The sequence below is a fragment of the Pristis pectinata genome, chromosome 30 (genome assembly GCF_009764475.1).
Source record: "Pristis pectinata isolate sPriPec2 chromosome 30, sPriPec2.1.pri, whole genome shotgun sequence".
Classification (NCBI taxonomy): domain Eukaryota; kingdom Metazoa; phylum Chordata; class Chondrichthyes; order Rhinopristiformes; family Pristidae; genus Pristis; species Pristis pectinata.
In genome coordinates, this window is record NC_067434.1 from 17,711,913 (window position 1) to 17,734,266 (window position 22,354).

Here is a 22,354-nt window from a genome sequence, read left to right on the forward strand (position 1 = left end):
TCAATCTTCTGCGCTCCAAGGAATAAAGTCCTAATCTGTTCAATCTTTCTGTAACTCAACTCCTGAAGATCCAGCAACATTCTAGTAAATCTTCTCTGCACTTTCAATCTTACTGATACCCTTCCTATAGTTAGGTGACCAGAACTGTACACAATACTCCAAATATGGCCTCACCAATGTCTTATACAACCTCACCATAACATCCCAACTCCTATACTCAATACTTTGATTTATGAATGCCAGGATGCCAAAAGCCTTCTTTACAACCCTGTCTACCTGTGACGCCACTTTCAGGGAATGATGTATCTGAACTCCCAGATCCCTTTGTTCCTCCACACTCCTCAGTGCCCTACCATTTACTGTGTATGTCCTACCTTGATTTGTCTTTCCAAAATGCAACACCTCACACTTGTCTGCATTAAGTTCCATCTGCCATTTTCTGGCCCATTTTTCAAGTTGGTCCAGATCCCTCTGCAAGCTTTGAAAGCCTTCCTCGCTGTCCACAATGCCTCCAATCTTAGTGTCATCAGCAAACAAAATATTGTCAACTTTATGCCCTTTGAATCTTACACATTGAAATAACATGTTAAGAAAGTGGATTCCATAATATCTTGTCCGTGTGGAATCATCACGGCACAGGAGGTCAATCACCCTGTTGAGTCCATGCCTGCCTTTTGGAGAGCAATCCACTTGGTCCCATTCACTTGCTCTTTCTGGCAGCTCTTAGGAGCCTATTCAGTTCTCTTTTGAAAGCCCCAATCAACTCTGTTTCATATCCTAACAGGTTATGAGTACTATGTCATCACTGCTCTCCGGGTAGAATACATTTATTAGCCAGCACTGACAGAGTTAACAATCAACAATTACTTGTCCGATTCTTTAAGCTTTGGTAGGGTGAGAGTACATGTATATGATTGCATCGTGGTTCTATTGCCACCCCAGAAGTCCAGACTAAGAAGACATGGTCTTAGACCCCACCATAGCAGCTAGGCAATATAACTTCGTCGATCTGGAAGGAAAAAGGTGGAATTAGGAATGATGGGTGAGAAGCTACTGGATTGCTGTGAAAACTCATCTGGTTCACCTACATCTTCTAAGGAGGGAGATCTGTCATCTTGGTCAGTCCAAGGGTTCCTTTAATCCCCTTTTCAATGATGGTGGCTCTTAAATCCAAAATTGTCTAGTGCTGCTACTTAACACCTTCAGAGATCTGGGTTCATTCCTGACCTCTAGTGCTGTCTTTGTGGAGTTTGCATGTTCTCTCTGTGACTGTCTGGGTTTCCTCTGAGTGCTTCAATTTCCTCCTACATCCAAAGAAAAATGGGTACTTGATGGTTAGCATGGGCTCAGTGGGCTGAAGGGACTGTCTCCATGGTGTACCTCTCTATGACTCTGTGCTGCTTGGGAAGTTACTTGGTTGCTGTTAATGACCCCTTAGTGTAAGTGGGTGGTAGGAGAATTGGGAGGGATAAGTGGGCATGTTAGAGAGGATTGAGTGGGGGGGAATGGAATCGAAGGGAGCCTGCATAGACTCGATGGGCCAAATAACTCCTTCTAAGTTACAAGGAATTAAAACTATAAGAAAGTCACAGTTCAAGAAATGAACAATGTTCTTGCTTTGCCAACAATGCCCTTATCTCATGGATGAGAAACTTCAACCATTTACAGTTTGGAGAAAAACTTGTTAGTAAAGGCCTCTTGTTCTTCATTAACTCTTGATTCGTCTCACTGTATGTACACACCTGCTTGTAATAAATTATTTCATCATAATTTTTATCTTCTTCCAGTAAATAAGCTCCTTTAACATTTATTGCTCTCAAAGGGTGCTTTATAAAATCCCTTTCAAAACAATTTATGAATCTATAGCAGAGATGTCAGGGTTTGGAGTTGTTTAGGCAAGAAGGCTCTTCTTTGCAACATGCCCCAGAGCCTCTGATTAAATTAATTAGCTGGAGCAGAAATCTGACTAGCTCACCTACCTTGATGCATGGCACCACCACCCCTCTTCCCCCATGCCACATAATGCAGTGTGTTAATGTGTCTGAGGCTAATGATTTTTGGAATTCTGAGGTGTCACGATAGACGCGCCTGAGTATTTCATTGAACTAATTACTTTGTGGTGCAGTAACTTGTGATGTAGGAAAACATGGCAAAAGTTTTGCACATGACCAATTCCAATGAATAGCAAGAGATGTTGGTGATTGAGGGTGGAAAGTTGGCCTCAGTGAAAGAATCACTACTTGCATTAGAACTTTGCTCTTTTCCAAATAGTGCAAAAGAATAATTACATTGCAAGAGAGCCTTCCTACCCAAGTGAAGGCGTACAGTCAGAAAGATGAGCACAGCAATTTCTACCACTGTAAACATAAAGATAATTGGCTAAAATCAATCTCTTTAAATATTGGAGACCTTAAATATTAATTTCCCTGTTGTTTGAACATGGGGGTTAACGAGTTTATTTTAAGTGGATTCACACCTCTGTTAACATAATAAAACAACTAACTTTGTTATTCGAAGAGTCAAAACTCAAAAAAAAATTGTTGGGTCCTTAATTAATTGAGTTTGTGTAACTGATGATAGGCCTAGTCTATTTGCCATCTATGTGGTTGATGCCAGAGGTGAAAAGTACCCTAAATAGCCTGCCACCTGCCTACCACAAGAACTGACTTCATCATTCTAAACTCTAGATTATGATGGAGGAGGGGGGAGTGATATAGTTCATTTTGGATGTATTTGGTGTGATAACGCAATAGTGAACTAATGTCCTGCTTAACATCCTCTCCACTAACCTGGGGATCCTGACTGGCCTGACAAATGAGCCTGTTCAAAGAGCAGACATATTCTCCCTGGGGTCTGATTTCATGTTACTATCTGTCGGAGCTTACTGTGCTCAATCTGGCTGCTGCAGTTGTCAGACTTCATGAGTGGTTGTAAAGTGCTTCATGAGTATCAGAGGCCATGAAAGGTGCTATGTAAATGGAGATCTTTCCCTTTGAAATCCTGAAATTTGGAGTCTCTGAGTAGCAAAACATTATGGAAGTTACTCTGCCCTTTAAGTTTTCCAGTCACATTGGGAAATTGTGAGATAAATTTTGATATACTGTGTTATAAATATGATGCCCAATTTACTGGTTTATAGGAAGCACTGTAATTGTTAATATTTTTATGTTGTTATCAATGCTCTGCTAGTTAGGTAATGATCTTGCACTTTGAAATAAATGTTAAACAAGTGGAATCCATCACTTCCACCTATCACCTCCCAGCTTCCGATGCCATTCCCGCTCTCCCCTCTCCCCCATCTGCCTATCACCCCCCTCACCTGGATCCACCTATTGCTTGCTAGCTCTTGCTTCACCCCTTCCCTCCACCTTTGTATACTGGCGGCCTTCCCTCTGTCTTTCAGTCCAGATGAAGGGTCTCGACCCGAAACGTCGACTGTCCATTTCCCTCCATAGATGCTGCCTGATCTATTGAGTTCCTCCAGTGTTTTATGTGTTACTCCACGTTCCAGCATCTGCAGTTGCTTGTGTCTCAGGAATCCATAATGCCTTGGCAGTACAGAATCATAAAATTGTTACAACACAGGAGGCCGCTTGCACCATCAAGTCCATAGTAGCCCTTTGCAGAGCAATCCAGTTTGTCCCATCCTCTCACACTTCCCCTACTCAGAAGTTCCCATTTGAGGGTTCTGATTACAGGAAATAGAGAGTTCCAGATCATAGCCACTCTCTGGAAAAATACATTTATTAACCTTCTCTGACAGAGATTACAATAAAAACATACTTGTGTTTTAGTTTTGTTGATGTCAGAGTGGAATTAGTACAATCTGCAGAGCATCTTGAGTTCTGATTACTGAGATGAGTTAGTCACGCTTCAGTCTAGGAGGAGGTTCAGTGGGTGAACTTAGTGTTAGTGGGTGGAGATACAAGGAAATATTATGAAATATGGGCTTTTCACCCTTCACTACAGCTAATAATAAATCTTTTAAAGATGGTAATACTGGTTCAAATTAATAGGATAAGGGACTTTAGGCTACAACCAATAGAAGGTAAATTAAGGACTGACATAAAAAAGATTTTCTGTAATGTGGGATATTGGAGGCAAAATTCAGGTATCATTGAGGAAAATATGAGGGAATTATAGGGTTTCACCTCAACATGACCTGGCACTGGCCAAACAATGAGTAGAAATTGTGCAATCACAGATAAGGATTTCCACTTACAGCTTCCCAAACTTCTCTTTCTGAGGTCCTTAAAATCATCAAATATAGCTGTTAATATTGACACTTACAGCAGTACACATGCGTCCAGGTAGATTTAACATTCACTGATATCCAGGAAAGTGGACAATGTGGACTTTTGTAGAGCTAAGATGTAAAAGGAAAGGTGGCCAGAATATAAAATAGGCAACTGACCCTCTACTGTCAAAGTTCAAATCCATGCTAAGTATTTCAGACAAATAACTTCTTCCATTTTCTAGTATATTTTATATTATAGATATTAATACTATGGATTGTCTGAATTATCTTCACTTTTGCCCATTCACTCCTTATGCTGTGCTGCAGTTCGGACTGTGAGTGTGGACCATCTAACCCAATGGACAATTCTTCACACGTGAGTTTAGATGGAGAATCCTGATTGGACACTCATTTTGACGCTGAATCTGTCAATAATACTTGTCTGCAAGTGCACATTTTTGCAGCAGGATGTACAATGATCAACTTTGGGAACCTGGGGCTGATTCCTCTCACACACATTCTTATTTAAGAACAGTCTAGGCACTCCTTTCCACATCATGGCTGAGACCACAGATAGAACCTGGGTGCCCTGATCCAGATGGATCAGTGTTAGCCCAGGAAGTGCATCTCTAGGGAATGCCACACTGTTGAAGGTGCTACCTTTCTGTGAGATATTAAACTGAGGTCCTGTCTGCCCTCTCAAGGGGTAAACATTTTCATGGCATTATTACAAAGATGAGTAGCGAATCAATCTCTTTTTCCTAGCTAATTCATCTCTCATGCAAAACCTACAATAACTGACTGTCTGGTCATTATCACATTGCTGTTTATGGGAATTTTCCACTTGCAACTTGCCACTGCATTTCCTACATTAAAGCAATGACTACAGTCCAAAATTGCTTCATTGATTGTAATGCACTTTGGCACGTCCTGAGGTTGTGGAAAATGCTATATAAATGAATTTTTTTCCTTTAAACCAGTGGAAAAATCTTGTTACATTAGTTTCTGTGGCTTTTATTGCTTTTCAATGTAATGTGGTCCTTGAAAATCTGGTAAGATCCTACAATGTCATTTTTAAGAAAAGGGAGCTTAAACAATAGTTAACATAAATGTGCAACCATTGAAATTCCCTCTTATCTAGCTTGCATTGCTGTGAAGCTGTTCCTTCCCGAAGATCTAACCCTGCAGTTTACAAACCTGTGTCTCTTATGAAGAAGAAAGGAACCTAACTTGGGTTCTTTAGCTGTCAATACTTATACTTGTGTCATTTACTTATAGCTGCAATAGCTCATCAAATGGATCTTTCCGATATACCACAGGATGGTTAGGGAGACGACCTGCTAGAATGCTCTAGCAACTGTCCTGGGACTACAGCTTTAACAGCATAAACTTCAATAAAATGAAAGAGAAAACATTTTAACTTACAAAAATCCATACACTTAAAACCGCTGTGCTCACTTAACAGGTAAGTAGAGCAGAGTGTACCCACTTAGGTGAGTAAGAGTGACAGCCTGTTGTAAAACAAAGAGGAACATTTGTCATACCATCAAGTCTAATGTATTATAGATAATGCGGAAATTTTAAAAATCAGCATATGCGTGGAAATTTGTGTTGGTAAGCGGATAGGAGTAAATGCTGGGTGACTAATATAATCAATATTGTAATAAATAGGAAATGGGCTGTCCATTGAAAATGATACATTAATCATAAGTATCACTTCTATTTATCTATTGAGGCTATCTTCCTGAGTATGTAAAGGTGCTTTTATATTTGGAACTTGTCCGGTTCCGATTGGGGAAGAACCACATCCTTGCTTTGTTCCTTGTAGTTTGAGACTACAGGCTTATGGTTTTTCTGGTGCAGATAAAGTTTCAGCAATATTCTTGCTGGCCTGGGTGTCCACTCCTTCATGTTAGCTGCTGAAACTAGCTTTGTTAACCTTGTAGCCATTTCAGTGGCCTGCATTTTCAAATATCTTCAATTCCTATCTGGGGAAAGCAGAGACACTTTTAACAGGATTAATGCAGCAAGGTAGCATATGGGGACACAGTCCTGTAATCTGACATGTAGAGCCAAGCCATGTTGCTGATGTTTTTAGCCAGGTTCCACTGGGGACATGGCAGGAGGATTAGTGGCTGTTCCATAGATTTTCACTGCTTTTTACTTACATTAATGCAGACAAATGCAGATCTTGAACATTCACTCCAAGGATTGGAGCACAAAATCGAAGCTGAAGTTCCAAAGTAGTACAGAGGGAGTGCTGCATTGAGGTGCCTTCTATCGGATGACTTAAAAATCCCATGGTACTATTTCTAAGAAGGGAGCACTGGCTGTTGGAAATCCCTCAACCAATCACCAACTAAAGTGATTGGGCTAGAAGTTCTGCCTCAGTTACAGGCACCGTCTGTGCTTACCGTGCAGAGAAAACACTTCCAGGTTATCCTCAAAGTCTCAGTGAAGAGCACTGATTTTGACAGTAGAGAGTCAGATGCATGTGTATAGCAGTCACTCTGCAGAAAGCTGGCTGCTGTCTTTCCCAGACTGCAATGGCGTATCAAATAGTAATTCACTGGATGCATGCATCTTGTCCTAATGTTTTGATGGGCATTAAATAAGAACAGAAGAAATAGAAGCAAGAGTAGGCTACTCAACCCTTCATGCCTGATTTGCCACTCAATAAAATTATGGCTGACCTTTTACCTTATTGCCACTTTTCTGCGTTAATCTCATGTCCCTTGATTCCCTTAATATCAAAAAATCTATTAATCTCTGTCTTGAATACGCTGAATGCCTGAGCCTTGACAGCGCCCTCGAGTAGGGAATTCCAAAAAAATTTCTTCTCATCCCTGTCTTGAACGGCTGACTTAATTTTCAGACTGAAGCCCTAAGTTCTACCCACTCCAGCAAGGAGGAACATCATTCCTGCATCTACCCTCAAACTTCATAAGAAGTTTTTATGTTCCAATGACATAATCTCTCATTCTTGTAAACTCCAGAGAGTACAGGTCCAATCTACTTAATCTCTTCCTGTAAGATAACTCCACTATTCTGGGAATCAATCAGGTTAAATTTGGTTGCACTCCCGCTATTGCAAATATACCCTTCTAAGGTGGGGAATCCACCTACTCGGTACTCCAGGTATGGTCTTGCCAGAGCCCTAGATAATTAGTGTGAGATGAATTTACTCGTTCTCAAATCCTATTGCAATAAAAGCCAACGTACTGTTTGTCTTCCTAATTGCATACTATATCTGGACATTAGCTGTACAAGGATACCCAAGTCCCTCTCAACACCAACACCTCTCAGTCTCTCACTTTATTTTCCTATTTTTTCTGTTATGACCTTGGACATCCACTTAACCTGTCTATAACCACTGCCCCCTCACCCCCAAAGTTTCTCCGCATTCTCTTCACCGCCCACATTGCCTTTAAGTTCTATCAGGTCTCCCCTCAGCCTTTGCTGCTCCAGAGAAAACAACCCCAGTTTGTCCAATTTCACCATATAGCACATGCCTTCTGATCCAGGCAGCATCCTGGTAAACCCCTTCTGAACCTCTCCATAGCCTCCACATCCTTCCTACAATGGAGCTACCAGAATTGCATGCAATACTCCAGATTTAATAACCTCCATGTAACCCCACCCCATCATCTTCCCTCCCCCTTTAACCCTTCACAGTATTGGCACAGCAGCAATTCTCATCTTCTGATCATACCTTAATTTAGTAACATCACCATTGGCTGAGATGCTCAACTTGCCAATGCCCTAAGCTCATGAATTCCCTTCCTAAACTCCACTGCCTCTCTGCCACTGATTCTTCCTTTCAATCATTCCTTAAAACCAATCTCTTTGCCAAGCTCTTGGTTAACTCACCAACTCTAGCTTAGTTTGATAAAGTTCTTGTGAAGCTGCTTAGGATGTCTTTGGTGCATGAAAGGAGTTATATAAATGTAAGTTGTTGTTCTAATTTTCTCATTCCTATTTGAAGATGTCTAGCCTTGTCATCTTCATGACATTAGAAAGAAGTTAGGAATTCAACGTGAATGGTTGTTAAAGGACACTATGAGTAACAATGCCTTGCATTTACTTTGTATCATTTTATGTTTGGTCTTCAGACATCAAACTGGTCGATAACCTTCAATCCTTGGCATTTATGCTCCACTCTCTCAATCACATTTTAAAATGTTTGTTATTGTTAAATCCACCAATTGTTACTTTGGATTTGCTTTGTAAGGAACTCTAACTGTCCCTGAAAAACAGTGAGATGAGCAACTGCCTTACTCGTTTCAGGTTAAGAGAGGAATATTGGTCAGGACTTTGTAAGACTCTCTACTCTCTCTCTGATGGGTTTTTAATGCTTACTTAAAGGAACAGGTGGGATTTCAGTCAGTGTTTCAGATTATATTTCAGACAATGTACTACTCATTCCTCCATCTTGGATTATGTGTTACAACCTGGATATGATTGTGAGCCCACAAGTCTCTTCTTCATTGAATTAGCCAATGCTGCTAACTTTACAACCTTACATCTTATATTCTTGCACCCATCCATATCCTCCCTTTCAATTCTTAAATTTCAAGTTGGGATCAGTGACAACATATTGGTATTAGTTGATGTTCTGAACTATCTTACCGTTACAGCTTGGTGAAGGGAATCAAGTTTGTGCAGCCCAAACATTTTTAAAGATTTTCTGCAATGTTAACACACTTCCTTGCGTTCCTTGCAAATCTTAGTTTGGAGACCCACTTTGCAAACCTTCAAAACATATTGTTGATTACCGCTGTTTCCTAACTTTTTTAAGGATCACAGCAAGAGAAGCAGAGTTGTCATTGCCCTTTTGTAGAGAGAGCTCTGATAATGTAAAAAGTCTAGTGAGGTTGGGATTCTTCTCTTTAAATCAGACCAGGTTAAGGGAAGGTTTAAATAAAGTTTCAAATTAATGAAAAGTTTTGTTAAAGACGATTAATTTCTCCTGAATGGAGTGTCAGAAGCTAGAAAATGCAGATTTAAAATAATTTGCAAAAGCAGAAAGGAGAATTATTTTTGAAGTAGCAGGTTCTGATCTATAATGAGTTGTGTGAAAGGGTAGTATGTTAGATTCGATTGTAACTTTTAAGATCAGACCAGTTAGCTAACAATTTATATGGATCTTGCAGAATTGTGCTTGTACGTGAAACTGACTAGACACTAGGGAGCCCTTGATTCAACAATCAAATCATTGCATGCAATAACTTTGTATGACAGTGAATGATTATTCTGTCACAGCGACAGAATTGTATGAAAAAGGTTCTTGCACTTATAAGGTACTACTCCTCTGTCCTCAGAATGTTCACTACTGATTTTGCTACCATTGAGTTGTGTATTAAATGTAGTCATTCTTGAATAAGTGAATTTTATTAATTTCTTGTCATGGAATTTTAAGAAATTGTGTGTGTTACTTGTATAATTCCTTTGCCTGTAAAGTTCACAATTCCAGTTGATTGTTGTTCTTCCTTTGTCTGGTGTATGTATGCTATGAATGAATGTTTGACTTGAGAAATCTCTCCCCATCTGAAATTTCATGGAGATGACCAAAACTCCTTTACTTTGTGTTTCTTGCCACTGCATGACCTCTTTGAGCTCATCTTCTGTGCAAGAGCCAGCTTCTGCTCCCTTGCTGTCTGCCTCTGCTCCTTTCCTATTGCTGTCAAATTGCTAACCACCCATCTTCCCTTCCAGGACCCTTGTTAGTTGATAATGTTAATGGTTTTCTCAGGGGCTCTCCGCTCTCCTTAAAATTATAACACCTAATCTCAAAATAAAACCATTGACCCCCCCCCCCTCCTCCCTGTTATTGCTTCATCCCCAAATGTTTCCTCTGCAATTTCTTAGAACTTGGAGCCTCTGAATTCCAATTGAATCCTCCCAATCGTATTTTCAACTCTGCCAGTGTAATGATATGACTTTGATTGAAATTGTGAACTAAAGCCTATGTCACTGTGACATATCTGCTGCATCCCTTTTCGATCTGTGTGCAGCCCTTGACGCAGTTGTCTATACCATTCTGCTCCAGCTCCTCCTCACAGGTGATAGTACCGCAAATGCCTGGTTTCATCCCTATCAAATGAACCATATTCACCGAGTCACTAGGTATGACTTCTTGTGATCAGTTCCACAGCTGCTCTCTAAGGATCTGCCCTTGCCCCTTGTATTTCTCATCTACAGGTTGGTCCTCAGCAACATCTCCCAGTGACAGTTCCTACATGTACACTGATGAAACCATGCTTGACCTCACTGGAATCTCACTCAATCCCTCTACTGTCACTATCGTGCCTTGTTTTTGTCACATACAGTTCTGGATGAGCAGAAATGTTCTCCAAATAAATACAGCTCCTCCCCAGGTTAGGACAGGGTTCTCTTCCTGTGAACTGTTTGTAACTCAAACAGTTCACAAGTCAGAAATGTGGCAGGGCAACCGAGTTCCCACACAGCAGGAGATGCCTGCAACAACACAGCTTCCAGCAAATCCACCCTGCCGGTCTCCCAAACACTCATTCATATATAAGTTGAGCATTTGTAAGCTGAGGAGGACCATCATGTTTGGTCTCCTATAATAAACTTAACTTCTATCCCTGATTCCATTCTATTCCCTGGCAACTGCATTAAAAAGAATCCCAACATGCACACTGTCCTATTCACCCATCATGCCTGTGCTTGGTGACCTAAGTTGTCCCTCAGTCGATCACTGCCTTTATTTTGTAAAAATACTTATGCTTGATTACAAATAAGAACATAGAACAGTACAGCACAGGAACAGGCCCTCCGGCTCATGATATTGTGCCAAACTAATTAAGTTAATGATGCCTAATTACACTAATCCCTTCTGCCTGCACATGGTCCATATCCCTCCATTATCAGCACATTCATGTGCCTATCTAAGAGCCTCTTAAACACCTTTATTGTATTTGCCTCCACCACCAACCATGGCAGTGCATTCCAGACCACTCTCTGTGTAAAAAAAAATCTTGCCCCGCACATCTCCTTTGAACTTGCCCCCTCTCACCTTAAATGAATGCCCTCTAATATTAGACATTTCTACCCTGGGAGAAAGACACCAGCTGTCTACTCTATCTAAGCCTCTCATAATTTTCTATCAGGTCTCACCTCTCACCTTCGCTGCTCCAGAAAAAACAACCCTAGTTTGTCTAATTTTGTCTTCTAGCACATGCCCTCTAATCCAGGCAGCATCCCAGTAAACCTCTTCTGAACCCTCTCCATAGCCTCCACATCCTTCCTATAATGGAACTACCAGAATTGCATGCAATACTCCAGATATAATAACCTCCATGTATGCCCACCCTATCTCTGTGGTATTCCCTCCCCCTTTAACCCTTCACAGTATTGGCACAGCAACAATTCTCATCTCCTGATCATACCTTAATTTAGTAATATCACCATTGGCCGAGATGCTCAAGTTGCCAATGCCCTAAGCTTATGAATTCCCTTCCTAAACTCCACTGCTTCTCTGCCACTGAATCTTTCTTTCAATCATTCCTTAAAACCAATCTCTTTGCCAAGCTCTTGGTCAACTCACCAACTTCAGCTTAGTTTGATAAAGTTCTTGTGAAGCTGCCTAGGATGTCTTTGGTGCATTAAAGGAGCCATATAAATGTAAGTTGTTGTTCTTATTTTTTCATTTCTATTTGAAGGTGTCTACCCTTGTCATCTTCATGACATTAAAAAGAAATTAGGAATTCAATGTGAATGGTTGTTAAAGGACACTATGAGTAACAATGCCTTGCATTTACTTTGTATCATTTTATGTTTGGTCTTCAGACATCAAACTGGTCGATACCTTCAATCCTTGGCATTTATGCTCCACTCTCTCAATCACATCTTAAAATGTTTGTTGTTGTTAAATCCACCAATTGTTACTTTGGACTTGCTTTGTAAGGAACTCTAACTGTCCCAGAAAAACAGTGAGATGAGCAACTGCCTTACTTATTTCAGGTTAAGAGAGGAACATTGGTCAGGACTTTGTAAGACTCTCTACTCTCTCTCTGATGGGTTTTTAATGCTTACTTAAAGGAACAGGTGGGATTTCAGTCAGTGTTTCAGATTATATTTCAGACAAGGTACCACTCATTTCTGCACCTTGGATTATGTGTTGCAATCTGGATATGATTGTGAGCCCACAAATCTCTTCTTCAGATTTGTGGACATTAACAATTAATAGACAGGTTGCATATTGCTTCAAGTTCCTGGGAGTAAATATCACCAATAGCCTATCCTGGTCCAACCACATAGACACCACAGCCAAGAAAGTGCACCAGCACCTCTACTTCCTCAGGAAGCTAAAGAAATTTGGATTGTCCCTGTTGACCCTCACCAATTTTTATAGATGCACCATAGAAAGCATCCTATCCAGATGCATCATGGCTTGGTACGGCAACTGCTCTGCTTGAGACTGTGCAAGAAACTGCAGAGAGTTGTGGACACAGCTCAGCACATCATGGAAACCAGCCTCCCCTTTATGGACTCTGTCTACACTTCTCGCTGCCTCAGTAAAGCAGCCAACATAATCAAAGACCCCTCCCACTCCAGACATTCTCTCTTCTCCCCCCTCCCATTGGACAGAAGATACAAATACCTGATAGCATGTACCACCAAGCTCAACGACAGCTTCTGTTCCACTGTTATAAGACTATTGAGTGGACCTCTTGTATGATAAGATGTACTCTTGACCTCACAATCTACCTTGTCATGGCCTTGCACCTTATTGTCTGCCTGCACTGCACCTTCTCTGTAACTGTAACACTTTATTCTGCATTCTGCTATTGCTTTTCCCTTGTACTACCTCGATGTACTGATGTGATGAAATAATCTGTATGGATGGCATGCAAAACAAAGTTTTTCACTGTATCTCAGTACATGTGATAATAATAAACCAATTTACCAGTTTTGGTGGATCTTCAGTTTGGGAATATGGATAAAGTGAATGTATTATTAGAAACACTGCTTAACATATCTCCCTATTTCTGTCTTTACAGTTTGGCACTAACACTTATGGTCTTTGGCAACTATGGAGGTGGCAGCTACTGGTTCTTTGAACATGCCCCATGGAATGGTATTGTAATCGAAATTACTTCTGGTTTGCATTACCAAACAAAAAGCATAATATGTAATGGATATTTTGCACTGCATTACACAGATGGAACCCCATGTATTAGTAATTAGGATAGTTACTAACTTTTACTTTCAAGCTCATTGCTCTATTTGACACTTGGGGCTTATGGAGAAAGTACAAAGTTTTGGTTTTCTTACAGAATTAGGCTTTGAATATTTTTCTTGATTTTCACACCTACATTGACAACCTAACACATCACCCCATAACCATCAAAGAGTATGTTTGGAAAACCCTTTTGACTGGCAGACTTTTTGGAGGGGACAGGTGGAGCAGAAAGAGTTGGAGACATACGAAACAGGGGACAGGCATTCAAGGCTAAGGCATAAAATAAGTGCAGAAAGCAGAAGCAGCTTTTGCATTTCATTATCATGCCTCAAAAACATCATTCAGAATGAACAATGGTTATTTGGGCATCAAGACAGGCAAGCGAAGAGATGTAGAAGTTACTGCTCAGTCAGTGGCCAGAGTGCTTGTTGCTTCCACAATATCCTCCTAAGAGGAGAGATATGAACTAGATAGTGGCTACACTGATGTTGCTGTACTTCAGGCTAACAGGAGATCTATCCAGCCTCTCCTGTTATTGCAGCTGATTATTTTACAACAAGGGTGGTGTAGTTGGGTGTGGATGTGCAGGCCAAGAACCAACAGTAATTATGTATTGAAGACAGTCAAGTTTTGTCCTGAGAATTTTATAAGATTCTTCAAATGAAGTACAGATGTTATACAACATCAGGCATATGGGACCAGAGTCTTTCCGAAGTCTAATGCAGAGCAAATTGAATGCACAGAGCTGAAAGTACAAATCCTTGCCCATTGATTCAAAGTAATTCTTTTATGAAAGCAATAAATCAAAAATTATTTGAGAATTAATATTCACCAGAGGTCTGCAACCTGAGTCTCTGGTGTTATTGATTGACATATTCCTGAAGGTTTTAAACCTCAAGTCAATTTTGAAGGAAGCATAATTCTGCAGGGCCACATGCTAAGCATCCACAGTACCATTCAGGAAACTTAATAAATCTCCTTTTGAGAGTGGGGGATGAGGTACTGGAAAGTGGGGGTGGGGGCTAAGGCTTACGTGACTTGAGGGCAAAATGGACATTGGACTAAAAGTGTGATTGATGGGGAGCAGAAGGGAGTGACCCTGCCTCCGTCAGTTGCTATTCCTCGTCGCTCCACAGGAGGGAGGATCCATGGAGGCTAGGATGCTTCCAGTCAGAAGAGATGGAAGGAAGACTGATGACAGGGGTGAAGAATTGGGTGATGACATGGGTGATGATGGGTACTGACAGACATGGGCATTTTCAGCAAGCTTTCAATGATGGCAGCAAGATGGGAGAGATTATTCAGGGGATTGGTGATGGGCTAAGTGGGAAAGGCCTAATTCTGCTCATACGGTCTTATGGAATTGGTAGTCTGATTATGGCATACAAATTTCTTTATATTTTTGATCCTAAAAAATACCTTGGAATTCTGAAAATATTCTGCTGAAGAATTACATACATGTCTGTCACTTTGCACGTACTCTTTCATATAGCAACTCATTTCATATTTTCCAGGATTGACTGTAGCTGACCTTGTGATGCCTTGGTAAGCAATAATGGAACTGAAGATGTATTTATACCAAGGATTCTCACTACTTGGCCCATGGTTACAGACCATACACATGATGCTTTTGCTGTATATTTATGCATCGCCAAAATCAGAAAGGAACTGGCTTTCAATGAAATAGTTGCCAACAAAAATCTACCATGATTAATGCTTGTACTATATTAGATAGTGTATCAGAAGGGGTGGCCAACAGCTGGATCATCTTGTCAGGAAAAATGGCAGATGGCTGCTTTAGAAAAAGCTAACTATAATGGTGGGATGTTGGATTGGGTTGTGGTTAAGAACAGATAAGATGGAGAGCCATCTTCAGCGGGAATCTGGGGTTGGAAGGCCTTTATTGGATTAGGCCACATTGCTGATTCTGCAGCAGTAATCAAAGAAAGGAAGAGAGAATTTCTTTTTGGATAATCCATAATTTCAGAGCACCTGAAAACATGACACTTGTTGGATGATGACTACGGTACTATTATTTGTCCATATATGATAACCAATTAATTACAACTGTGATTTGTTGTTTACACAACTCTGGTCTATCCATGCTGAGCCTAGCACCACTATCCTCAGGCATTGGGCACAGCGTATAGAATTTAGACTATAGAATTCTTCATCCATTGACGTCTTGCCAGAAACACACAAACACAGCAAATGCTGGAAATACTCAGCAGTCCAGGCTACATGTATGGGAAGAGAAACAGAGTCAATGTTTCAGGTCAGAGACCCTTCGCCAGAATTGAAAAGGAGAAAAAAGAAGCTGTAAAGCTGCAGAGCGGGTGGAGGAGAGATGGGGGGGGGGGGGGTGTATTGATAGGGTAAAACTGGGGTGACCATGGGGATAAGCTGTAAATAAGGTTACCTGGTCAGTAAGTGAATGGGAGCAGTTAAAGAGTGAGAACATAGGCAAAACAATGCAGGAGTGTGAAATGCAGAGCAGGAAGACATGCCTGGTGGGTCAGGCTGGGCATGTCCTTCACTCCCAGAGTAAAAGAAAAGACAAACAAGGGAGAAAACAAAAACAAGCTGACCTTATATCACACATGGCTAACTGACGCAGACTGAGAAAGCAAGTTACCTGAAGTTGCAGACTCCAGGAGGCTGCAATGTGCCTAGACGGGAGATGAGCTGCTATTCCTCAAGCCTGCGTTGGACCTCACTTGTAACAGTGCAGGAGGGCACAGACCATTAGATTAGAGTGGGAGTTGGATGGGGAATTAAACTGGCAGCAATGGGAAGCTCAACGTCGCCCCTGTGGATTGAATGCAGATGCTCCGCAAAGCCATCACTCAATCTGTGTTTGGTTTCTCCGATGTAAAGGAGACCACATTGTGAACACTGAATGCAGTACACTAGATTGGAAGAAGTGCAAGTGAACCACTGCTTTACCTGGAAAGACTTTTTGCGTCCCCGGATGGTGAGAAGGGAGGAGGTGAAGGAACAAGTGTGTCTTACCTGCAGTTCCAAGGGAAAGTGCTGTAAGACGGGGAGTGGTTGGTGGGAACAGAAGAGTGAAGGGGGGAGTCGTGAAGGGAACGGTCCCTGCAAAATGCTGAAAGTGGAAGATGTGTCTGGTGGTAGAGACTCTTTGGAGGTGACAGAAATTGCAGAGGATGATCTGTTGGATGTGGAGGCTGGTGGGGTGGAAGGTGAGGACCAGGGGATCTCTATCCTTGTTTTGTCCCGGAGGAGAGGGTGTGAGAGCAGAGGAACAGATGAGATGAGATCAAGGACTTTGTTAACAATGGAGAGCTTGTGAACGCAGATGTGTAACTGTAGAATGATTAAGTTAACTTTGTTAAGGACAGAAGGGGTTGGTGGGGGATTGGTGGAATAGGGTATTACTCTGATATTTTAATAATGTTGATTGATTGTTTGATGGGGGAATGATTCCCAGGATATTGGATAATTGCCCAGCATGTGCTGCCATGCAGTCTTCAATATCCACCTGATCATTCAGCCGCACTTCAATTTAACACCCTTATCTGGAGACTCTCAGTGTTATTCTGGACTGTAAGCATGGACTACATGAATTAGAGAATGTACTTTAGGGGATCCATCAGGAGGATGCCTGGTTTGGAGAATCATTCATACAGAGTGACTTGGTCAGATCTCTATCCACAGGTAGGCAGAAGGGAAAGTGGACATTTAATAGTTTGAAGAGGTAAAGATTAATTACTTTGATTTGGCAGTCACTGATGAGGAGTCATTGTTAATTAATGGATTGAGGAGAAAGTTAAGAAGAGTTTTAAGCAGAGAATTAGCAAATTTTTTGGTACAGAAGAGGCAGGATAACATGTTTTAATAGGAAAAGCAGAAACAGGAACGTATAAGAAAAGGAGAAGAGGGCCAGGCAATGGGATTACTTCAGGATTGTTATAACTTTTGACAGCACAGGCAAGTCGGGTTGAATGGTCTCTTTCTGTACTTAAGCTACAATGGAACTTGAATTCAGAATCTTCTGAGTCAGATGAATGTTCTGCATTATGAGCTAAACTAACAAAATACAAATGGTTTGAAAACAGACCAACTGGTCACCAACAGTTCTCTTGTGAGAAGGCTTCAGTGCTTGTGAACCTCCATGTTGCTCTCACACAATCCGTGCATAATAAGAATCTCCTGCAATATCCTTTGCTGTCAATCAAAAGTTGCACATCTGGATTCACTAATGCTAGCGATCCCACATAGAAAACTAATGGGTAACCCTGGTGCACCTTTCACCTCTGAATAACTATCTGTGTGGAAGTAATGTGGTCCTAAAGAAGGACAAGATTGTTTTGGCAGAATTGAGTTAGTAAAGAATTTCCTCATTGCATTGCATAATGCCCAGTGTCTGCTGAAAGCATTGATAGGCCCAGACAGGCTGGACCAGACGAGTGTAAACTTCAAATCAGAGCAGCTAACCTGAAGTAGAGTATGATGCCAGAGCATTAGATAACCGAGTGAAGGACAATCAGGGTTCTGTTTCAGTACGATTGTGGTTGTTGGTCAAAAAAGCACTTTAAAAAGGTTGAAACAGTAACTGCAAAGAATTATTATCCACTTCACAGACCATTAAAATTAATGGCACGCATTGTAGAGCAACGTAAGATGGAGCTTAACCGGCTCTACAATAGTTGATTTAGTTTGGGATGGTAGACATTACTGTATGGTACTAATGAGAATTGACTCAAGATAAACGCAGTCCAGAACAAGAAGACATGCATTTATAGAGCACCTCATCATATCTTTCAACGCTTTTTTTCCCCAAGTGCTTCATATGCAGTCAATTACTTTGAAGTACTGTGACTGTTACTGTGTAAATGAAAAACAAAGGCCAGTTGTTGCTGGCAAGATCCTAAAAACAGCATTGAGATGACAAACTCTTTTCTGGGGTGAGGGGGTGGGTTTTGAAGGGAATAAATGTGGGACAAGACATGGGAGAATCCCTTGTTTTATTGGTTTCATATTTCATCAGAATGAGATCGTTGCGATACTGCAGCACTCCCTCAACTTCACTACTGACTCAGTCCGGATTATGCACTTGTACCCTGAAGTGGAGTCAGAGACCCAGAGGTATCTGGTGCCATCGAACACTAACTCACAAGAGCATTTCACCACCTCTTCTCTGATTCAAGAACATGTAACAACAAGGAGAAGAAAGCATGGGTCCATGCACATTATTCTTCATTTCCTATCCCTCAGTTTTACTGCTGTTTTACACAATTTTTGATCCAACTGTGAATATAATTCTTTCAATGCTGGCAGCTTTAAGCTGTTACTTTAAAGGTCTGCATACATGCCCATTTGACATTGGACTAGTCTTTGTATTTTTTTTTGAAAGAATCAATTATAAATCTGAAGTAAAAAGTTAGTATCAATAATGGTACTCATAAAACTATTGGATTGTTGTAAAAACATACCCATTTCAACAGTACCCTTAAGGCAAGACAGCCTGGCTGGTCTGTGTGTCTTATTTCTTCTACAATGACACAGCTGGAAGCTGGTCAATGCCATCTTCTGGGAGAGCAATCGCATTAGTCCCAGTCCTCTTTTCCTCATTTCCCTGCTCTTCTGCAGTTGTGACTCCAGATTCACCAACATGTGCCCTCTACTGTGCCCTAGAAGGTCAATCAATTCAGGGTATTGGTATTGGTTTATTATTGTCACTTGTACCGAGGTACGGTGAAAAACCTGTCTTGCATACCGATCATACAGGTCAATTCATTACACAGTGCAGTTCCATTGGGTTAGTACAGAGTGCATTGATGTAGTACAGGTAAAAACAATAACAGTACAGAGTAAAGTGTCACAGCTACAGAGAAAGTGCAGTGCAATAAGGTGCAAGGTCACAACAAGGTAGATCATGAGGGCATAGTCCATCTCATCATATAAGGGAACCGTTCAATAGTCTTATCAGAATGGGGTAGAAGCTGTCCTTAAGTCTGGTAGTACATGCCCTCAGGCTCCTGTATCTTCTACTTGATGGAAAAGGAGAGAAGAGAGAATGACCCGGGTAGGTGGGTCTATGATTATGCTGGCTGCTTCACCAAGACAGCGAGAGGTAAAGACAGAGTCCAAGGAGGGGAGGCTGGTGTCCGTGATGCGCTGGGCTGTGTCCACAACTCTCTTCAGTTTCTTGTGGTCCTGGGCAGAGCAGTTGCCGTACCAAGCTGTGATGCATCCAGATAGGATGCTTTCTATGGTGCATTGATAAAAGTTGGTGAGTGTCAAAGGGGACAAACCGAATTTCTTTAGCCTCCTGAGGAAGTAGAGGCGCTGGTGATCTTTCCCGGCCACGGCATCTACGTGATTTGACCAGGACAGGCTGTTGGTGATGTTCACTCCCAGGAACTTGAAGCTCTCAACCCTCTCGACCTCAGCACCGTTGATGTAGACAGGTGTATGTACACCGCCCCCTTTCCTGAAGTCATTCAGAAGTAAGTAATATTGCTTGCCCCTTGAGCAAAGGAACTGAAGATTTTATTCTTAGACTATTGGCTCATCCCATATATATCAGTTGGACATCTACTATCAATAGTCATGGACCTACTGCAGTTTCTTTGGCTGAACTGAGTTTTATTTCATAAGAAAGCTTTTGTCCTTAAACTTCTGAATATTATCGTACGAATTTTTAAAATGTGCTCATAGAGAACTTCTTGTTCACCATTTCAACAGAGGACTTTAACTTTTTCTTCATAAATCCACTGAGTAACCCAACTTTTCAACAAGCTAAATGCTGAATGAGTCTCCAGAATGCACCCCCTTGTAAAGCAGCTCACTGGTTTGAGTTTTCTGAATGATGCTGATATAATGATGGTCCATCCAAAAAAAGACAATCAGTCCTTTCCATTCCATTGGTCAAGCCTGACCTCTTGACTAACCCTCCCTCTGAACTTGGCCTCCTAGGTAACTGTGTCCAAGACCTACCTCCCCAGAACAATCCTCCCACTGAATATACCCGACCTCATACCAATCTCCTTCATCTGAAAGAACCAGCCTTCTGTCTGATCCTACTTATGAAAGGTCTCCTGAATAAAATAAACTCTGATGACGTTTTGTGAAACACCTTCACTTGGAAAGCAGGGACTAGGAGGAGTTGGCATGGTTTTGTGCAGGGTCACAAATCTGACTGAGTTTTTTGAGGAGATAACTAGGAAAATTGATGAGGGCAGAGAGGCAGACGTGGTTTACATGGACTTTAGTAAGGTTTGTGACAAGGTCCCACATGGTAGGCTGGTCCAGAAGGTTAGTGCACAAGTGATCTGAGGCATGTTGGCAAACTGGATCCAAAATTGGCTGCATGATAGGAGGCAGGTGGGTGGTGGTGGATCGATATTTTTCTGATTAGAAATCTGTAACAAGTGGTATACGCCAGGGATCAGTACTGCGACCTTTGTAGTTTGCAATGTATTTTACTTGGATGATAATGCAGGAGGTATGATTAATAAGTTTGTAGACAACACAAAAATTGGTGGAGTTGTAAATAGCGAAGAAAGTTGACTAAGGATACAGTGGGACATATAAAGTTAGAGTAGCTGCAGGTGGAATTTAATCCAAACAAGTCTGAGATAATGCACTTTGGGAGGCCAAATGCTGGTATGTTAGGCAGAGTAAATAGCAGGGACCTTAGGACCATTGAGGTACAGAGAGACCTTGGGGTGCAAGTCCATAGCTTCCTGAAAGTGGCGACACAGGTGGATAGGGTAGTGAAAAGACATTTGGTATGCTTGCTTTCATAGGCCAAAGCATTGAGTATAAGAATTGAAACATAATGTTGCAGCTGTACAAAACATTGGTTAGATTGTACTTGCATACAGTTCTGGTCACCACACTGCAGGGAGGATGTGGTAGCAATAGAGAGAGGTCAGAAGAGATTCACCAGGATGTTGCCTGGAATGGAGTCCTGTAGTTATAAGGGGAGATTGGATAGGCTAGGTTTGTTCTTACTGGAACATAGGAAAGCTGAGGGGTGACCTTATAGAGGTTTATAAAATTATGATGGGCATAGATGGAGTAGATAGAATCTATTTAGCAGGGCAGGGAAGTCTAGAACTAGAGGGCACAGGTTTAAGGCAAGAGGGGAGACATTTAAAAGAAATCTGAGGATAAGTTCTTCCACACAGAGGGCTGTGAATATCTGGAATGAACTGCCAGTGTAGGTAGTGGAGGCAGATACAGTTACGACATTTAAAAGGAACTTGGATAGGAAAGGCGTAGAGGGATATGGACCTAATGTGGGCAGGTGGGATTGGCAAAGATGGCATCATGGTCAGTGTGGACGAAGTGAGCCTGTTTCTATACGTTTCTATGATTCTGTGAAACAAGCCTACCTTTCATTGGAAAGAAAGCAGAATATATTGGATACAGTCAGCCTGTCAGTCAGCATCTGTGCAGAGACCAGATCAGCTCATGTTTCAATCTTTCATCAGAACGAATAGTTCAAAGCTGCTGAGCCTGCGTTTCAAGCATTTTGTTTTTGTTTCCAGTTTCCAACACCTTTGCCTTTCAGACTTTCATGAAGCCTTCTGATTGATGCTCTCTCTCAGAAAACCTTTCCAGAGCCTTAGAGTGGCACTTTGAACATAACCAAGCCTTTCATAAGCCTCCTGAATGCCATTTTCTCAGGATAATTTGTGAAATGTTCATAGCTAAGTTGTTAGAAATTGCTGACAACATTTAGTACACAAGCACACATGCACTCACTCATTTACATGTGCATTTGCAAACATAGGCATGTACTCACACACACATGCACTCTCACACATTCTCCCATTCACAGAGACATACTGAAAGTATTTTCAGCTGTATAACAAGATTATATTGATACATAACAATAAACATTAAAAAACCTAACTCAGCACAAAACCATA

General features: G+C 41.3%; 1 protein-coding gene across 1 annotated transcript in view; it reads left to right on the plus strand.

Annotated features, from left to right (window-relative positions):
* The window catches only part of LOC127584581 (heparan-alpha-glucosaminide N-acetyltransferase-like), a 146,521-nt gene that overhangs the window by 58,029 nt on the left and 66,138 nt on the right, over nucleotides 1-22,354 (plus strand). The window contains 2 exon segments of the mRNA XM_052041356.1: nucleotides 13,264-13,340; nucleotides 14,960-14,990. Coding sequence (XP_051897316.1) covers nucleotides 13,264-13,340; nucleotides 14,960-14,990 — 108 coding nt within the window.